The sequence below is a fragment of the Rhinolophus sinicus genome, chromosome 14 (assembly GCF_057876585.1).
Source record: "Rhinolophus sinicus isolate RSI-liver-muscle chromosome 14, RSI-T2T, whole genome shotgun sequence".
Taxonomy (NCBI): Eukaryota; Metazoa; Chordata; class Mammalia; order Chiroptera; family Rhinolophidae; genus Rhinolophus; species Rhinolophus sinicus.
This window is the reverse complement of record NC_142514.1, coordinates 42230985-42250436: the sequence shown is the minus strand read 5'-3', so window position 1 is coordinate 42250436 and position 19452 is coordinate 42230985. Positions and strand designations below refer to the sequence as shown.

Below are 19452 nucleotides of genomic sequence, written 5' to 3'. Positions count from 1 at the left end.
GTCCATGAAACCAGTTAAATGTTGTTGTTTCACTAGTTGTGAAAGCAAAAAGAAATGTTTTAAACAGTAACTCAAATGTTCTCTTCAGAAATAGAAGAGAGAGTGGTTAGGGACTGGAGGTGGTGGTAAAAAATAGAGGGAAAAGTTAATGTTTTAAAAATAAAAAGAGGCCTGCCAGATTTCTTTGTAACCAAAAGATCCTTTTCATAAAAGCACATGAAGTTGGCTCCCTGTCTAGGGGAATTTAATAATAATAGTAACCAATACCATTATTGAATGCCTACCAAATGCCATACACTGTCTTTAAATCATCTCTGATTCTCTTGACAACGTGTCCTCATTTTACAGATGAGAAAAATGAGTTTCCGAGAGTAAAAGGAACTTGTTGCAGGTCACATTAGAGAAAGGTGATTTCCAGAGTCTGTAGTGTTGACTCATTATTTTCACACTTCCAACTCAGGGCCTTGACCCAGAATTTTCCTTCTGCCTGGCATATTTTCTCCTCCAAATCTTGGTGAATTTTGCGTCCTCATCTCATTCAAGAGAAATTAGAGGCCTTCTCTGACCACCTTATCTAATATAGTTCACATAGCTCCTCTCATTCTCTTACCCTGTTTTTTATTTATCTTCATAGAACTTATTACCACTGAAAATATTGTATTTTTATTTGTGTATTTTCTTCTCCTCCCCCTTCCCAATGATAATGCAATCTCCATGAGGACTTTTTTTTTTTTTTTTTTTTTGTCTGCTCCTTATTAAATCCCTAATGCTTAGAACAATGCTTAGAATACAGAAAGCACTCTGTTAAGGGGAGAAGACTGAATGAATGAATCATTATTATTATATCATGAACGGATATTTTTAGAGGTCTTACCATTTGTTCAGCACTGCGCTAGATTACTAAATTCTGCTTAAAGCCTCTTGATTTGGGTATTCGTTAATTACATCAATCCAGTTTTTAGACTCCTACAGTTTTTTTGGTAGCTACTTATACCATGCTCATTCCTGCTTTCTTGCCTTCATTTATACAGATTGTTTCCTTTTCTTTCAAGCCACTCTGAAATCTCAACTTTTCAATGGAATTTTTAATACCCACCCACATCACAAACTACTTTTTATCTTCCCTGAAGTTCTGTAGGATTTATGATTTTAAATTTGGTTTTTCCTTAAAGAGGCCTTCCTTAAACACCATATCTAAAATAGTTTGTGCCTATTTATCTCTTACTGTATCCATTTATCCTCTTACTTTTTCTTCCTAGCATTTATTGCTACCTGGCAATACAGTAGATATTAATTTATTGACTGCCTCCCCCATTAGATTGTAAGGTCAGGCATTTTATATTATTCATGTCTGTATCCTTAGTGCCTAGAACAATGCCTCATGTAGAGCATACAAAATATTTGTAGGATAAAATCAAGATTGAATAAGAAATGCCTGTGTCACATGATTTACCCAAATACTTGGTTTATAATGTCTGTTTGAATTCTGACTGTCACTTCCTTAATTTTTCTGACCTTTTTGTTTTCTCATCATAATAAAATCTATCCTGTAGAGTTGTGAGGATTAAGGATGTGTAACTCTTGGTACAGCATCTGGTGTAAGCACTCAGTAATTGTTTGCTACTATTATTAAGTTCTCTATTACTATTAAACTTTATATTGTACCATCCAGCATGGTATATTAAGTATCTTCAGTAAATATGTTTGATTATATAAACCTCATTTCTTTTATAGTCTTTGGGCATTTCTTTATTCCTTTGGGACCCCCTATATCTATTTCTGTTTTTTCCACCGAGAGTAAGCACTTATTTATTGGCATAATGATTAAAAACTAATATAAAAAGCTTTTAAGCATTTGTAAGGTAGTTTATAATTAGAAGATATTGTCCAGCAAAGTAAAACTAGGTGAACCTAAGTAATATATTAAAAACTAGAAAAGTCTAATACTAAATACTTTCAATATGTAATTCAAACTGTTATTTTTTATTCAGATTCAGGCTTGAATTTGGCTCTGTAGATAAATAAGCTTCTCACTTAAAAGTCCTTGGGTAAATGGAATATATTGAATTTAATATTGGGGAAGAAATGATACTTGTAAAAATCATACTGTACTTGTAAATTATTGCATCGCTTAAAAATATTTTAGAAAAAAGTACACTTGGGTGTTATGTATTAGCATTGTATTCACTACACATTTACATATTAAGAGGGGATGAACTTTTAAGATATTTCAAATATTAAAAGTTATCCCCAGAAATCTTTTTCATGTTTTTATTTATCCAAAATAATTGTACTTCCATCTCTTAATTAGGGAGATATGCAAACCGAAATACTTAAATAAGACCTCAGTACGTCCTGGCCTGAAGAACTGTGGGGACGTTAATTGTATTGGACGGATTCATACATACCTCGAGTTGATAGGAGCAATCAATTTTGGATGTGGTAAAAATAAAAACCCAACAATATCTTTTGCTCAACATTTTTTGTCCTTATGGCACATTAATTTCTTTGATGATTAGAATGCAAGTAGATTTAGGTATAGATACAGAATTCAGAGAGATACTATAACATTATGGAATAAATGTATTGAGATTTTGCTGTAAAACATTTCTGTTGATTAAATTATATTTCCCTTTGAGAAAATTAGTGTAATTTAAAATATATATATTCAGTGCAAGTAGAAATAGTTTAAGAATGCAGTTCTTTGTCAAATAAAATTATTTTATGAAAAGTCTAATAACCCGTTTAATTTGCAAATACTGTATTCATGCTAGAAATACTGTCTAGCAGTGTTTAAATAAAGGAAATAATTTATGAGCCTCTACACTTAAATGTAATAAAAGTGCCAAAATGTTTTTCATGGAAGAAAGTTTTTTATCCTAGTTTTTCTCAAATATAAAAGTTGATGAATATGCATATTTGTAAATGTATTCAACCCTTTTATTAACATGACACAAACTTTTTGAAGAAAGATAATAGCCATAGTTGTAAAGTGATAAGGTAATTAAAACCTTGCAACTCATGTTGTAAGAAAAGTATTCTGTATTCCTTGTCTGAAAAGACAGCTAACCAGAAAACTTCCTGTCAGAGATGATTTTATTTTATATGTAGAGAGATAGAATTTACAGTCTGCCCTGGGGTCTCTCCATTTTAGTGTCTTTGTTTGTCCAAAGCACTGAATATTGGGACTGGCTTTTCAGGAAAACTAATGTATCATAGCTTCCTCAGCCACTGAAAGAAAAATTAAATGTTTTCTGTATTAGACTCCCAAAGTTAGCAAAGTGGACTTGGCACTCATTTGATCAGAAATTAAACAAATTACCCATTTCCTAAGTATCACATTTTATTGATATTTCTTTGTAACAGTAGCATTACTTTTAGGTAAGAACTACTAAGCGGCACATGAACTTTGTGATTGTGGAATAGGATAGAATCATAGAAGCTCAGGTATAAAGAAACCTAGAAATTGGCTTATAGTGTAGATGTGTCATCCTGTTTAACAACTGCGTTTCATAACAAAATTAGATTGTTTTGTTTTTCCTGAATTCCAATAGAACAGGCTGTGTATAACAGGCCACAACCGGTTGATAAGGTACGAATCAGAGACAGAAAAGATACCGTAGAAGCATACCAACTTGCCCAGCGTTTGCAGTCCATGGTAAGCAGTCACCTCTCACTAAATGATCTCTTCAGATTGCTCCTTACACTGTTAAGTAAGGTATGCCTACTTCTCAGCTGTTTAATTAACAAATCGCTATTTAATGGAAGAACTTGTTTCCTCTTGTATTTCACCATTCACTTTTGTGGTCTTCATTTAATTTCATATAACTTTATAAGGCACAAACAAATCAAATAAACCTCAAAATTCACTGGTAAACTTTACACAGAAGCGTATGTAATGTTTTGCTAAAATGATCTTAACGTTGGTTTTGATTCTAAAACTATACATTTAAGCCTTTTTTTTTGTTTGTTTGGTTGGTTGGTTTTTTCCAGTTATTATTGTTTGTTTAAAATTCTTACCATAAGATTCAACTTTTTGGAATAGCTATCCAAAATATGTTAGCCTTTATGTTTTTAATTCTTGAGATCAGTGAGTTTTACAGTACTTTAAAATTCATCATCTTACTTAAAACATAAGTGATCAAACAAGTCTCCTAAAAAGCAGAATCATATTATGAACCAGTAAAATAGGTTAAATTGGTAATAGGTGAGATAAAAAGTATAGATGATAAAGTGGGTACCTTTCTTTCTTAGAGTGTTTAGGCTGCAAACAATTTCTACCTAGATTTACTTTTAAAAGGAAGTTTTCAAATATAGTTGCTGGAAATAGGTGGTGCCAGTTGGACAGTGGCCTATGGCAGCTAATCCATTTTAAAGGCTTTGATACTGAGGTTTGCAAAACTGGATATTAGTAATCCAGTTATCCAGCATTATAATTTCTTTTTTACTATTTGTATTAACAAAGCAATCTTTTCCTTTCTAAAGCTGAAATATAATTATTTTGCTTCTAGTCTTCAATATTTTACCTCTTGTTATGTGTTCTTGCAAGTTTTCTATGACAAGTGATCAATCAGGAAGTCATTTTTTTGTGTGTGTGTTTTTTTTTTGTTTTTTTTTTAATTTTATTTTATTGGGGAACTGTGTGTTTCTCCAGGGCCCATCAGCTCCAAGTTGTTGTCCTTCATTCTAGTTGTGGAGGGCTCAGCTCAGCTCCAAGTCCAGTCGCCGTTTTCAGTCTTTAGTTGCCAGGGGTGCAGCCCACCATCCCATGTGGGAATTGAACCGGCAACCTTGTTGTTAAGAGCTTGCGCTCTAACCAACTGAGCCATCCAGCAACCTCTCCGGGGACTCAGTGGAAGCTTGTTGTCTTCAGTCTAATTGTGGAGGGTGCAGCTCACTGGCCCACGTGGGAATCGACCTGGCAACCCTGTTGTTCAGAGCTCACGCTCTAATCAACTGAGCCACCGGCCAGCCCTCTTTGTGGTTCTTTTTGGTCTTAAAAATATTTCTTGTGTGAATGAGTTAGCTTCCAAATGGTGAAAGGAAATGAAAATTAAAGAAGAAATCCTAGTAAATGTAGAAAATAATCACTAATTTATTTTGGAGCAGAATACTAACTATTGAACATAAATTAATAAAATAAAATTTAGTCAGGCATTGCTGATCAGGGATGACAATATTGTAATGGAGAAATTGTTTTTTAGAAAATTACCATTTTCATTTTGTATGTTAATGTGCTGTGATTTCTCCAAGTTAATCTTGTTACCTTTTGCTTTATTTCATCTCAGCGCACAAGGAGACGTAGGGTCCGAGACCCATGGGGAAATTGGTGTGATGCAAAAGACTTAGAAGGACAAACGTTTGAGGTAATTTTGACCTATTCAAATGGCTCATTAGTGAAAGTTATTTTGTCAGTACATATTTGAATATCAATGTCACATATGTTGCACTTTTTATATGTATACATATATATGTCTCATTCCCATGTTAATTTGTTTGTGTAGAAGTTACAATAAACAACAAAGTAGAAGGCATTGGTGGTACAATTAAGTAGGAGTTTGACTCATTTTCAAAACTTTGATTATCTATGTCTACATTCTGCTCTCTAGCTCAAGAATATCTTCCAAGGTGCTAGGAAGTTCGTATGCCCAATTCATTTCAGTAAACATTTATTGAGTGATATTCTGACACACCAATTAAAATATTGTTCCATGCATTAGACATAAATTGAATTACAAATATTGAAGTGTCATTTCTATTAATAAAAACTATGGCCCTAAAAAGAAAATAGGCGATGAATTTGTGTATATGTAAACATCCACACACATTCTACATACATAATTTGTGAACAATCAGTGCAGTAGAATGGATAATGTGAAAGTGTGGATAATCCTTCCCTTGAAGGATTGTTGGGAGAATTCAGTGAAATAAATGAAATATGGTATATGAAGATCCTAGAATAAGCCTTGCATGTACAGGTACTCCATAAATGTTAGTTCTCTTCTTTCTCTTTTCCCCATTCCCTGTCCCCAGCCTCACAGCTGAGTGCTATTATAGGCACAGCAATTAGTAATATGTGGTGCGTGCCAAGAAGGAACTTAGATTTCTATTAGGAAAGATAAAGCCTATGGTAAGTTCTGTAACATTGGTCCTAAGAAATATAAGTTCCTCCCAAAGGATGTGATCAGGGAAAGTTTCACAGAAGATGTGATGTTTCATCTATGACATGAAGGATGAGCAGGAAAACCTCAAAATGTACAAAAGTAGATGAGGGCATTTGAGGCTGAGGGAGCAGCATAAGCAAAAGTACAGACATGGGGAAATACTAGACATGTTCTGGGAAAAGGTGTACAGTTCATTTGGGCTAGAGTATAAGACTGGTAGAAATGGAATGAAACATACTTACATAGGACTTACTGTGTATTGAACACTATTGTTAATATTTTACAAACATTAACTCGTGTAATCTTTACAATAATACCATGACGTTGTTATTACTATTATTGTCCCCATTTTAAAAATGAGGAAACTGAAACACAGAAAGCTTGCCTCAGGTCACCAGCTAGTAAGTAGCAAAGCCAGGCATTTTATCTCTAGAATCTGTGTTCTTTATCATTACACTACGACATCTCTCAGTTGTGAAAGAAAACTCAGTACAGTGGGACTTGATGACTAGACATGGGAAGTAAGAAAGGTGAAAGACTCAGGTGATCCTGGGGTTTTGGATCTGGGTACCATTAATTGAAATGAGTAAGGCAGAAGGAGTAAATTTGAAGTTTGGTATGGCTGTATGTTTTGCAACAATTTTTTAACATATTGTCCAGCATTTCTTTTAGTAGCACGAAGGACACACATCCATCAACTTTGTCTTGTTCTCACGTGCCCTTAAATATGGTTTTAACGGAGTATTTTTATTCGTTTTACCTATCTGGTTGATGGACTCTTTGATCAAGTGGTGTTTTGTGTTTTAGCATCTCTCTGCTGAGGAGTTGGCAAGAAGAAGAGAAGAAGAGAAATGTAAACCTCTTAAGTCTTCAAAAGTGCAAAGACCAACAAAAAGGTATAATGTTACATTATATAAATGTAATTTTTAAAAATTTATCCCAAATGATTAGAAAATGTATGGAAAAAATATTTGGTATAACTGCATTATGTTATTCACATCAAGTTAAAAAATACAGCTAAAAGTTTTGAGTTTTTTTATTCCACTGATTATCAATTTGAGAGACCTTAAACTCAAGTTTTAAATTTGTTCAGGTTCAGTGAATATAGGCTCTAACCTATGCTGCAAAGGGACCTTGTTTGTGACAGGTGGTCATTCAACTTCGACGTTATGAACAGGTGACCTCGTGAAATGACTGGTTCTCTCTTTGGGTGGTACTGATTGTTAGCAAAGTGTTTTGTTTATTCTTTTACAGTAAAAAATTTGTAACTTGTAACCTTAAGGGTCACCAAGTAAGTTAAATGCCTTGATTTTTCTAGAGCCCCTTACTTCGTACAGATGCCCCATTGAGTGAACTGTCTCTATTTGTCAGTGTCTCTATTAAAGTGAGATATCTAGGAATATCACTAGGTCATTTTCAATGGAAAGAGCCCTGATACTTACCAGTTATATGTCCCTGGGTAAGTTACTTAAAGCCTCTTTTATAAAATAATAACTATAATAGCTAACACTGTTAGAGATGTTTTAAGCACTTCACATTATTAACTCATTTAATCCCCATAGCAACTCTGCAGACATTAATATTATCATTCCCATTTTATAAATGAGGAAACAGAGGCACGAAAAAGTTTGAGTAACTTATACCCATATCTTTTAGTGGTGGGGCTGTGATTTAAACCCAGGTATTAGGCTTAAGAATCCATACTCCTAACCATTAAACTACAGTATGCTATATAATCTCCTTAAAATAAAAATAAAAAATAATAGGTTTGAGAATAAATTAAATGAGATAAACTATATAAAAAATACAGTCATCTGTAATATAGGACTCCTCATCTAGTATCCAGACAGTTGATTTTCTGAATCTAAATGTGAGACATATTTATTATGATTTTTCAAGTCATTGTTCCAGTTTGTCAGGGCGTTTTTAAATCCAGGTTTACTTTTCTCACATAATAGCCTTTGTAGCTTTGACTCATCAACAATTCAGTAAGCTTGCCATTTCTGCCATTGATCACTGGTTCAAATGTTTAACTGGATTAAACATAAACCTCAGACATCACTGTTCAATCAATTATGTACTACCACAATTAACCCATATTTCATCTTACGCAGAAAGGTAATGATAGCAGATAAAATATTACTTGAGTCTTTATGAGTCTGTTAGTTTTAGCAGATTATTCCTATCAAAAATGAAATTTAGGTCTACTTATCATGACTTTTGTTTTCATGAACCTATTATTATTCTTGGTAGTCACCTCTTCATTTGCCAAAGGCTCACTAATCAGCTGTTTAAAAATCTTTTCTAGAATTTTTCCAATATTCAACATCTAATTCCTCTGTTTCTAAAATCTGCTTTTTTGTGTGTTTTAAAACAAGCCCAATACTTGCCTATTCCTAGGCCTCCAATAATTTACCCATTCTCTGCAGCTCCTTAACATATAATAACAATAGTTTCCCATCATGGTTCTTCACTGCTGTGTGATGCATATGCTCTCTTGCTATTTTCTCATCTATCTCGGCCCTTAGGTTCTTTTTATTTGTGTTGGTTAAGCACTTTCTAATTTGAAAATCTTTCGTCTTTATTCAACAAATGGTTTTTTAATATCAGGCACTGTTCTAAGCCCTTGAAATACAGTGTTTAGCAACTAAGTGCCTGTTCCGGAGCTAACAGTCTCAGAATAGGAACTAAATACTCCTGCTTTTTTTCAGTTGTGTTAACATGAACATACTTCTGGTGTTTTTTTTTTTCCTTTCTCAGAACATAGCCTGAAAACCCTTTTTGTTGTTCTTTACATTTCTCTCAAACCTCAGTTCTTTACTGGTCAAAGCCTTTCTAACATTTCTTTTAGGTTTACACATACTTTTGTATCTAGCCTTGCTTAGGTACCCCTCTTCCCATCTTTTTATAACCTTTTCATTTTAAAATATGAGTTTATCGTACAACTTTGTGTATACATTAATTTCTTTAGCAGAACTATTTTGTCATTTATTCATTCAACAAATATATGCTGAGTCCCTACTCTTTGCTGACCACATTATTGTACTGACAGAAATGTTTTTGAGAAACTTCCATCTTTCTTGAACTTTCCAGTCTCATATTAGGGAATTGGTTACATCCTCATTGAATTTTTTGAAATCTACTTTCATTGTAGGACATATCTGACCTTTTATAATATTCTCTTCTTTAGGAATTAAAACACAACAGAGTTACTTTCTCCCAAAGGTTCTGTCATTACCTTTTTTTTTTTCAATATCAGGTCCAAAAGAGCAATGCTGATTTCAAAAAGTTTGTATGGAATGTTTTAAATTCTTCTTATTTAATATTTTTCTCTCTCTGACAGAATTTAGGTTTAAATTATTGATACATTTCAAATTTGTAAATAAATGTTATTTTCCTAATCTTGTTGAGATTATATTAGAAATATTTTTTTTCTTTTCAGCTCATTTGATCCCTTCCAACTGATACCTTGTAATTTTTTCAGTGAAGAAAATCAGGTACTACTTATGCATCACTAAATGACCGTAGATAATGCTCTCCTGTCAGATATGAAATATTTCTTCTTTTTCTATGTGTGCAAGGCATATGTGTGTGAAATGCCGGGCAAAGCCTGGTACATTAACGGTCAGATGAGCGATACACACGGAAAATGGGAGGGAATTTCTCTATGCTAGGGTTTTAAATGCTAATATATATGTGTTTTTAAGACCGGTTCCCACTGAGCTTTGATTAGTGAGACCTTGATATAAAAGGTAAAGGAGAAAAGGGTGGACATTCCAGTTAGGGAGAACAAAATCTCTATTTTTATACTCCCCTATTTTTTTTTTCTTTTTTTATATTTCAGGAGCCATTTCAGGTGAAAGTGGCTTCAGAAGCACTTTTAATAATGGATTTGGTAAGGATAATCTATTGTGTTTACTTAGTTATTCTGATTTGTATTCTTGTGTATTTTTATTGCAGGAGTAAGAGAGAGTATGGAAGACCTGTATTTTGGATCTTAACTATCCTCTTTTTCAAGGAATCTAAAAATAAGTCTTTTCTTTTGGAGAAAAGCCAAACAGTTGCATGTTTCCATATTTTAGAGAAAATAAATTAATGTGAGTTTTTGCAGACTGTTTATCATCATTAATCCTATTTTCATTTCCTAGCATCCTTTGTCTGCTGCCTTCTACATAACTGCAACAAACACAACTCTTCTAATTTGGAGTTTCCTTATTTGCACTAAGCTATTGAGACCTCCGATAGTTGTGTGTTTGTTTATAATATTTTCCTGTAGGAGGACCTACAACAATTTTTACTTTATATCCTTATATCTTCCCTGAATAGGAAGAGCAAGTGGTGTCTTTATTTTGTTAGTGAAATGGAGTATTTGAGTGTTTGGTCAAAGCTTCTCAGCCAGCAGTGAAAATAGATCTGAAATCTTTAGTCTCTGTGTGCTGAGCCTAGCATCCACTTCCTCTACTATGCTACTTTATATTAGAAAAGCACAGTTACCACACTTGTAAATGACTCTCCTATGATAAGTGAGTTTTATTCTGATTTTTTTGTCAGGTGGTTTATTTGTTTGGACTAAGTCTGTCTTGTATTTCTTTTAGCATGCTCATGTTTCTATGGCAGAAGTGATTGGTCTGTTAGGAGGAAGATACTCAGAAGTTGATAAGATAGTTGAGGTAAGTTCTGTATTTAAAAAATTTTAAACATTTTTTGTCCTGCCATACCAAATATTTTTTTTATAGATTTCAGTGGATATAATTAAAATACAGACTTCACCTATAATATGAATGAGAATATGCAAATACAGAAAGTTATACTTATATATTCCTAAAAGTGACTTAACATTCCATATATTAAGTACCTGTTTCCTTTTCCAAGAAAGAGGTCACGCCTTGGTTCCTCATTGCCTTCACCAGTAAAAAGCTACAGTTCCCATGAGGCCAGGAAGTATGTGCTAATCTTACAGTTGAAACTTGGTTTAGGTATCATTCTGTTGAAAATATTATCATAAATAATAGGGGGTCATTGAAAGAGTATGTTTATACAAGTATTAATATGGCTGACCTGGAAAATTAACAATTATGACCTCGTTTAAATCGATTCTGAGTTCCTAGCACATAATCACACTTTTGGAGTATTAGGTTGGTGCAAAAGTAGTTGTAGTTTAAAAGGTTAAAAATAAATGCAAAAACTGCAGTTACTTTTGCTCCAACCTAATATAATTCATTTGCAAGTTAAAGGCTGCCTGGGATATAGTCAAATAAAAGACTTGGCTTAAAGAAGTTTCTGTATCTATGTATGAAAGAACTAAAACATTAAAGTAATAGAATTAACAGAATTTCAGTATAATCACATAAGAATTCATCCTTTTTAGGTCTGTGCAGCAGAACCATGTAACAGTCTGAGTACAGGACTGCAGTGTGAGATGGATCCTGTCTCACAAACACAGGCCTCAGAAACCTTAGCTGTAAGAGGCTATAGTGTTATTGGCTGGTATCATTCTCATCCTGCCTTTGATCCTAATCCTTCCCTACGAGACATTGACACTCAAGCCAAATACCAGGTATGTGTGTAAGTCTTACGTGTATGTGTTCTGTGAATGATTGCACATTCTCTTCCCCTTCATTGCTTTCTGTAACATAAATGTACTTTTAACATTTCTAGCAAAGTATTGCATTTCTGATATTCTTTATATCTGGAGTTTAGAAATAACTTTCATTTTTTTCTGATTATAAAAATAATGCTTGTTTATTTAAACATTTGGAAAATTAACTATTTTGTTTACTACAGACAAGCCTTATCAAAGTAACAGTGATAATTACTCCCAGAGCCTTTAAAAATTGATGGGAACAACTAGAACAGGGACCTGGGATAATTGAAATAATCAGAAATGTATTATATGTTTTGCATCTCTGGGAAAAACAAAGTTGTGTTTTATTCTGCAATTTTATGTTTGATATGTGACTGTTTTTGTATAAGCAGCTGTTTGTATTAGGTTGGTGCAAAAGTAATTGTGGTTTAAAAGGTTAAAAATATTTGCAAAAATCGCAATTACTTTTGCAACAAAATAATTGCCATATTGATAAAGATTATAGCTGATGGATAGTAAATGAGTAAATATATTCGTGGCAAATAATAGATTTTACAGGCCAGGTGATCTTTTTAAGGTTGGGTTGAACATGTTTTGGCCTGAAAAATTTAGCATGCAGAATGAATGTATAAGACATTTTATTTGGTTGCAATTTGGATGTGAAGTTTTTAACACCTTTTTGTTCCCTTTTCCTCCATTAGATATTTAAAATGTTGGTATGAATAAGTACTGACTTTTAAATGTATTACTTTACTTTTCATTGTAGAGTTACTTCTCCAGAGGTGGTGCAAAGTTCATTGGAATGATTGTTAGTCCCTATAATCGAAACAATCCTTTACCTTATTCCCAGATTACCTGCCTGGTTATAAGTGATGAAATTAGCCCAGATGGCTCTTATCGTAAGTTTTCAACAAAAACAACTTCATCTTATTTCTGTCTTCATTTCTTTGAATCTTACAAATTAGAGAATTTACAACTATGCAAAACTATTTGATGGAAAGGTATGTGCCCTCAACTAGGGAATCACTATTTGCATATCATGTAGTTCAACTACCCTCTCCCCTTTTATGATATCCTTCTAGATTCAAGTCCCCACTGCGTTACCATGGCCACTGGGCAAAATGATTACGATGTGCAGCCACGCAGTGTGTGTGTCAGGTACTGGAGACACTATAATAAGCAAAATAAATGCAGACTGGCTTTTTCTGCAGTGGCATACAAGTGAAAAAAATAGAAAGAAAAACCACCACCCTACCACCAGCTCTCCGTGACCTCTCAGTTTAGGGTTAACAATGTTTAACTCTGTTTTTATATCTCTTAGTTTCCATTCTATTTCAAGAAAGAATTTGGTTGGCTTGGCCCATCATTTGGTTCCTTTGGGATTTATGTCCACCTGTGGTCCAATCAACTCTGTGAATTAGTGTGGCCAACTAGGGGAAGGAAGTGCGGATGGAAAGGAAGTGATGGGAGGAAACAGCTCACATCTCTAGGATATTTATTCTCTCTTCATCCTTACTGTCACTGCTCTGGTTTTCTGTCCTCTGGATACTATCACTGCACATTTCACTCTTCCCCATTAGCTCATGAGCTCCTTGAAGGTAGATATTATAATTATACTCATTTTCTAGCACAAGGCCTGGCATAAAGTAGGTACTAAGTGAATGTTTGTTTCTTAAATTAATTTCTCTTCATTTTTAATGATGTCGCTCAGATGGTAAAAACTTTCCAGCATTACCTCCATGTCATTTACTATTATTTACTCAGTTCTCTGTGTATCTGTTATACTTGTTTCCTGTCTTCATGGTTACTTTGTCTTGGTAATTTGTCTTGGTAAATGGTTATTTATCTGTATAGCACGTCTCACTAAACTGTGAGCCCCAAAGAGCAGGAACTACCTGCTTTGTCCTTATATCTCCAGTAGCACATAATTGATTGCCTTCCACCTAGGAATTGGTCCGCCTTCAGTAGGTTTTTATTGAATGAATAGTATTCACACTAACTTTAGTCCAAAACGTCCATTGTATATATATACATCATTCTTTAGCTAGTATAATCTTACAAAAAGTTACGAAAAGAGGAATCACGACTTGTTCTCAATTCAAATAATTTCTTAATCTCATGATCTGCTAGATTTTGGGAGTGAACCTCTACTCTGATGCTGTTCACTACAGTAGCTACTAGCCACATATAACTGTTTAAATTAATTAGAATTAAATGAAATTTAAAATTCATTTCCTATGAGAAAGAAGAATAAAATTGGAGGCATCGTTGATGCTCCCTGATGTCAAACTATACTACAAGGCTACAGTAATCAAAACAGCATGGCATAAAAACAATGAGGTAAAGCCAGTCTCTTCAAAATATAGTGCTGGGAGAACTGGACAGATACATGCAAAAAAAAAGAAACTGGACCACCTTCTTAAACTGTATATAAGAACAAACTCAAAATGGATTAAGCACTTAAATGTAAGGCACTAAACCATAAAACCAGAAGAAAACATGTGCAGTAAACTCTCTGACGTTGCTCTTTATAATATTTTTTCTGCTATATCTCCTTGGGCAAGGGAAACAAGAAAAAATAAACGAATGGGACTATATCAAACTAAAAAGATTTTGCACAGCAAAGGAAATCAACAAAATGAAAAGATATCCTACTGAGTTGTAGAAGATACTCACCAATGATACATTCAGTAAGGTGTTAATATCCAAAGTTTATAAAGAACTCATAAACTCAACACCAAAAAAATAAACAATCCAATTAAAAAATGGGCTGAGGACCTGAATAGACATTTCTCCAAAGAGGACATACAGATGGCCAATAGACCTATGAAAAGATGCTCAATGTCACTGATCATCAGAGAAATGCAAATAAAAACCACAGTAAGATAACAGCCTCACACCTATCAGAATGGCTATCATCAATAAATCAACAAACAAGTGTTGGTGAAGATGTGAAGAAAAGGGAACCCTCGTGAACTGTTGGTGGGATTGCAAATTGGTGCAGCCACTATGGAAAACAGTATGGAGGTTCCTCAAAATATAAAAATAGAACTGTCTTATGACCCAGAAATTCCACTTCTGGGTATTTATCCAAATAAATCCAAAACACTAATTTGAAAAGATATATGCACCGCTGCGTTCGCTGCAGTGCTGTTTACAATAGCCAAGACAGGGAAGAAACCAAAGTGCCCATCAATAGACGATTGGAAAAAGAAGAGGTGGTACATACTCGTGTATACAATGGAGTATTACTTGGCCATAAAAAAGAATGAAATCTTACCATTTATGACAACATGAATGGACCTAGAGTATTACGCTAAGTGAAATAAGTCAGACTGAGAAAGACATACCATATGATCTCACTTATATGTGGACTCCAAAGAACAAAATAAACAAAACAGAAACAGATTCATAGATACAGAGAACATATTGATGGTTGCCAGATGGGAGGGGGCTTAGGGGTGGGTGAAAAAGGTGAAGGGATTAAGAAATACAGGTTGGTAGTAACAAAATCACGGGGATATAAAGTACAGCATAGAGAAATACCAATAATATTGTAACGTGTAGAGCCAGGTGGTTACTAGACTAATCATAGAGATCACTTCATAAATTATATAAATATTTAACCACTGTGCTGTACACCTGAAATGAGTATAAAATAATATTGAATGTCATAAATGAACGAATGAATGAATCATGTTTCAATAAAAGCATGAAAGGGGAGAGCTAACTAGTTACATGTGACCATGAACAGGTTATTTAACTTTTCTGTGTCTCAGTGTCCTCATCAAAAGGAAAAAAGGCGGTGTGGGGGAGACAGTATTGGCACCTGGTTCATTTAAGTGGCCTTACATATATAAAGCACTTTAAGTTTGGCACATAGTAAGCATTATATAAGTGTTATTACGGTATTGGCCTTTGGAAATGAACCAGCTGAGCTTTTTTTTTTTTTTAATACACTTCAAGTACAGTTACATGGGGATTTTGAAGGATATGTGAGAAATTTCTAAGTAGGCTCATCCTTTGGTATTTTTTCCTTTCTACCTGTGTACATGCTATCCACCCCTTGGGGTCATTCTAGAGTTTAGCATGACAGCTTTGACTCAAGTGCAGTTGCTGTCTCTCCAGAATTACTCCTAATTCCTGTCTTAATCTTAGATTAGCACCTATAGGGAGGTGGAATGCTTGTGGGCTCAAGTCAGGCAAACCTAGGATTTAAAATTCACTCTCTTCCACTTTACTAGTCTAAACAGGATGTTTAACCTGTTTCGGCCTCAATTTTCTTATCTGTTAAAGAGGAATAATGCTACCTTCTTCATAGCGTTGTAAGCTTAGTAATGTGTTTTTTAAAAATCACTGTAATGGAGTATGTCTTGGTTTGCTTGTGGTTCTGGCACAGTTATTAATAGTACCCCCTTTCACTCAAAAAGTCTCTTGGTTTGGATAATAAACTATATGATCATTTTACCTCTCACAGTTCCTTGAATAGAATTGTCATGCAAAGGGCACTTTTACTTTTCTTTATTATTAGTAATTGCTTGGCATTAATATGCTCGGTGGACCAAGTTCAGCCAGGCAATAAATATTTAACGAATACCCACTATGTTTAAAGTGCTGTTCAGCAGGTCTGCCAAGCTGTGTTGGAAAATAGTGAAGGGAATTTTAAGTAATTAAAAGGAGATTGGAGTTTTAAGAAATAGTTGATGAAAATGTGCTTCTTTGTGCTTTTCTAGGTTTACCTTACAAATTTGAAGTACAACAGATGTTAGAAGAACCTCGGTGGGGATTAGTGTTTGAAAAGACAAGATGGATAATAGAAAAATACCGGCTATCCCATAGGTATGTGCTGTGGTTTGAGATGGTTGCACATCTGCAGTATTTCTCATTAAATTATGTTTTAGAGAAAACCCAAGTTAAATATAAAATTGTGATGTATGGCGTCAGTGATAGTTTATTACAGAACTGATTAGTTTATAGCATTGGTTTCATCACTGTTTTCCTGTTTCTTCTAACAGCAGTGTCCCCATGGATAAAATCTTTCGCCGGGATTCTGACCTGACTTGTTTGCAGAAAGTAAGCTGCCTTCATTTTAATTGGTTCCATTGTTCATAGATTCTAAAGCTATTCATCTCAATGTGTTTTCCCATGATGCCTAATGCTTTGTAGATACATTTTCTGTGTATTTCCTTTATTGCTTTTTTCTTTCTAAAATTAATTTCTAGGAGATAATTAGTAATGTGTCTTGTTGCCCACACTTGCATATAGAAATAATACTATTTTAGAATAAATTTGTCAGTGTTTGCTGATAAATTTGTTAGCAGATTATTATTGTACACAATAGAGAACATTTTTCTCATTTTATTGAAATTCAGAAGCGCCATGTTTCCATTTAGCTTTAACAATTGATCATTTTTAAGAATGGTAATAAAAATCTAGCAATTAAATTTAAATGGTCATCTTACTTAACTTTCTGGTAGGAAATAAGAGTCCTGAATTCTTTTATTTTGCTTCTAGTTTTGTTTATGAGTATAATGAGTTAATAACAGCAGATTGGCAACATGTTTCTTTTTTTCTTTTTTCTTTTTTTTGGTAGCACTTTAGAAATAGAAAATTTAAACATACTGAGTTTCTTTTAATATTTTTGCCCCCTCCTATTATAACCACTTTATCTTTGTTTTGTTGGAAGATTAATATGCACATTTCCCAGGAAATAGACTCTAGCATCCTGATTTTGAAATGGTAGAATCCTGTGTTTGTATGTACACAGATTTCTTTTTTTATCCTACAGGATTATTTTGCTTTGTAATTATTGAAAAAAAGGAGCAAAGTCACATATTTGTCCAAAGTAGAAAGCATCATGTGTGCACATACAACCTCAGGTTGGTTTCCTAAGGAACTAGCCCAGGGACTCCTCAGCAGTGACTTCTACACTCCAGCTGCACACAAGTTTACCTTCAACCACACTTAAGGAGAATGTTTCTTAATAGAGCATTAGAAAATGTAAGATTTAGAAACCGTGAGCTTTGTCATTAAATAAGGATAATAATGCAAACCCTCTTCTTAGACTTTCTGTGTATTTAAATATAAATCTTCTTTCAACTAGCTTTTGGAATGTCTGAGGAAAACTCTGAGCAAAGTGACAAATTCCTTCATTGCTGAAGAATTCTTGACTCAAATAGAAAATTTATTCCTTTCCAATTATAAAAGCAAGCAAGAGAATGGAGTGGCTGAAGAGAACTGTTCTGCGGGTCCAAAGGAATTGTTAATGTAATTATTCTAAAGTAAGACATTTTAATCTTGACACAATAGATCCTTCTTTCAGTTACAACCTTGAAATTATTGTAATATAGTTAGCAGTGGCACCTATTTTGATATTTTTTCTCTAGTTCACAAAATGCAAACTTTGCAACATAAGTCATGTGACAAGAAAAAGATACGGACTTGTTTTCACATAGTGAAGATCAATGTTGTGTCAAGTCGGGTCTGCCATGGCCAGGAAGCAGCGCTGTAGACTCTAAGGGCTGTCTGCCTTACCGCTATATTCTGTTAATAAGGGGGTTGTTTCTTTTAATTTTTATTTCTCCCGAACTAGTCATTCCATTTTTGGTATCTCATGTCTCATTAGGAGCACTTCCATTCTTTCCATGTGTTTGGTGAGATTTGCTTATGGTTGCAAGTGAGATGTGGGTGGGTGGTCACTGAGGTAATTAACATGGGTGAGAGCTACTGATTTCATAAATCTAACAACATGCCTTGGGACGCCAGGGGAGACATAAGGAGAAAATCTTCAAAACAGAGAAGAGACCCAAAGGAGAGAATCAAATTACCAGTTTTATAATTACAGGTATTTGCTTCCATTTTATTTTATAATGATACTACAGGATATGGCATTTTCTCAGCTATCTGAAACATTTTGTATAGATTCCAGATACATAAAATAATTTGCTTCAATTATATTTCCACTTACATTAGTGTATGTGATAAAACCTCATTTAACTGGAACACAGGTAATCATAACCATCAAACTAGATTTTTTTCCTACTACCTGCTATTAGGAGAAAGAGGCAAATTACAATGAAGCTTAAATAAATCAGAGATTTAATTTGAAAAACAAAAAAGCCTTCCAGGACACATTACATATACAGCCCAGTTTCATATACTTTCTGAAACCAAAACAGGTCAGCAAACTTTTTATGTAAAGGGGCAGTTATCCAGTAACAGGCTTTGCAGGCCACATACTCTGTCTATCAGTCATTCCTCTTTATGTTATTTTTACAACCTTTTAAAAATGTAAAACCATTCTTAACTCATAAGCCTCACCAAAGAACATGTTGCTGGACATTATCTTCCAACCTCTGCTCTAGAGAATTGCAGATGTTTTAGAATTTATTTTCAGATGCATGAGCCTGAGACACTGAAAGGTCTTGCATCATCTTCAGACAACAAAACTCAGAATTGTGATTTACATTTAAGTACATTTTCAAATAAAAGTAAGCAGGCATGCTTCCTGATTTATCCTAACAGCTTTTAGTTTATTTCTATTAACCATAGAAATGATATATACCCATTTTCTAAGCATTCTTATTAATAACAGGTTTATTACATCTAATCTGGGTATAATTCAGTATTTTTGCTTTGGGTTGTAATCAGTCGCCAAGGAACAATAAGGCAGAATTGGAGCGAGCAGTAAGGCATTTTTAGATG

At 34.0% G+C, this 19452-nt stretch overlaps 1 protein-coding gene across 3 annotated transcripts in view; it reads left to right on the top strand.

Annotated features, from left to right (window-relative positions):
* Window positions 1-18817, top strand: part of MYSM1 (Myb like, SWIRM and MPN domains 1) — a 33883-nt gene extending 15066 nt beyond the window's left edge. The window contains exons 9-20 of one of the 3 annotated variants that reach the window (XM_019742529.3): window positions 2312-2442; window positions 3555-3658; window positions 5289-5366; window positions 6972-7060; window positions 9607-9661; window positions 10009-10059; window positions 10760-10834; window positions 11533-11721; window positions 12515-12647; window positions 16482-16587; window positions 16764-16821; window positions 17852-18817. In XM_019742529.3, coding sequence (XP_019598088.2) covers window positions 2312-2442; window positions 3555-3658; window positions 5289-5366; window positions 6972-7060; window positions 9607-9661; window positions 10009-10059; window positions 10760-10834; window positions 11533-11721; window positions 12515-12647; window positions 16482-16587; window positions 16764-16821; window positions 17852-18019 — 1237 coding nt within the window. In that variant the 3' untranslated portion in view covers window positions 18020-18817. The remainder of the gene's footprint in view (window positions 1-2311; window positions 2443-3554; window positions 3659-5288; window positions 5367-6971; window positions 7061-9606; window positions 9662-10008; window positions 10060-10759; window positions 10835-11532; window positions 11722-12514; window positions 12648-16481; window positions 16588-16763; window positions 16822-17851) is intronic. The other 2 variants (XM_074334778.2, XM_074334779.2) reach the window with 2 other exon arrangements.
* The last annotated feature ends 635 nt before the right edge of the window (window positions 18818-19452 follow it).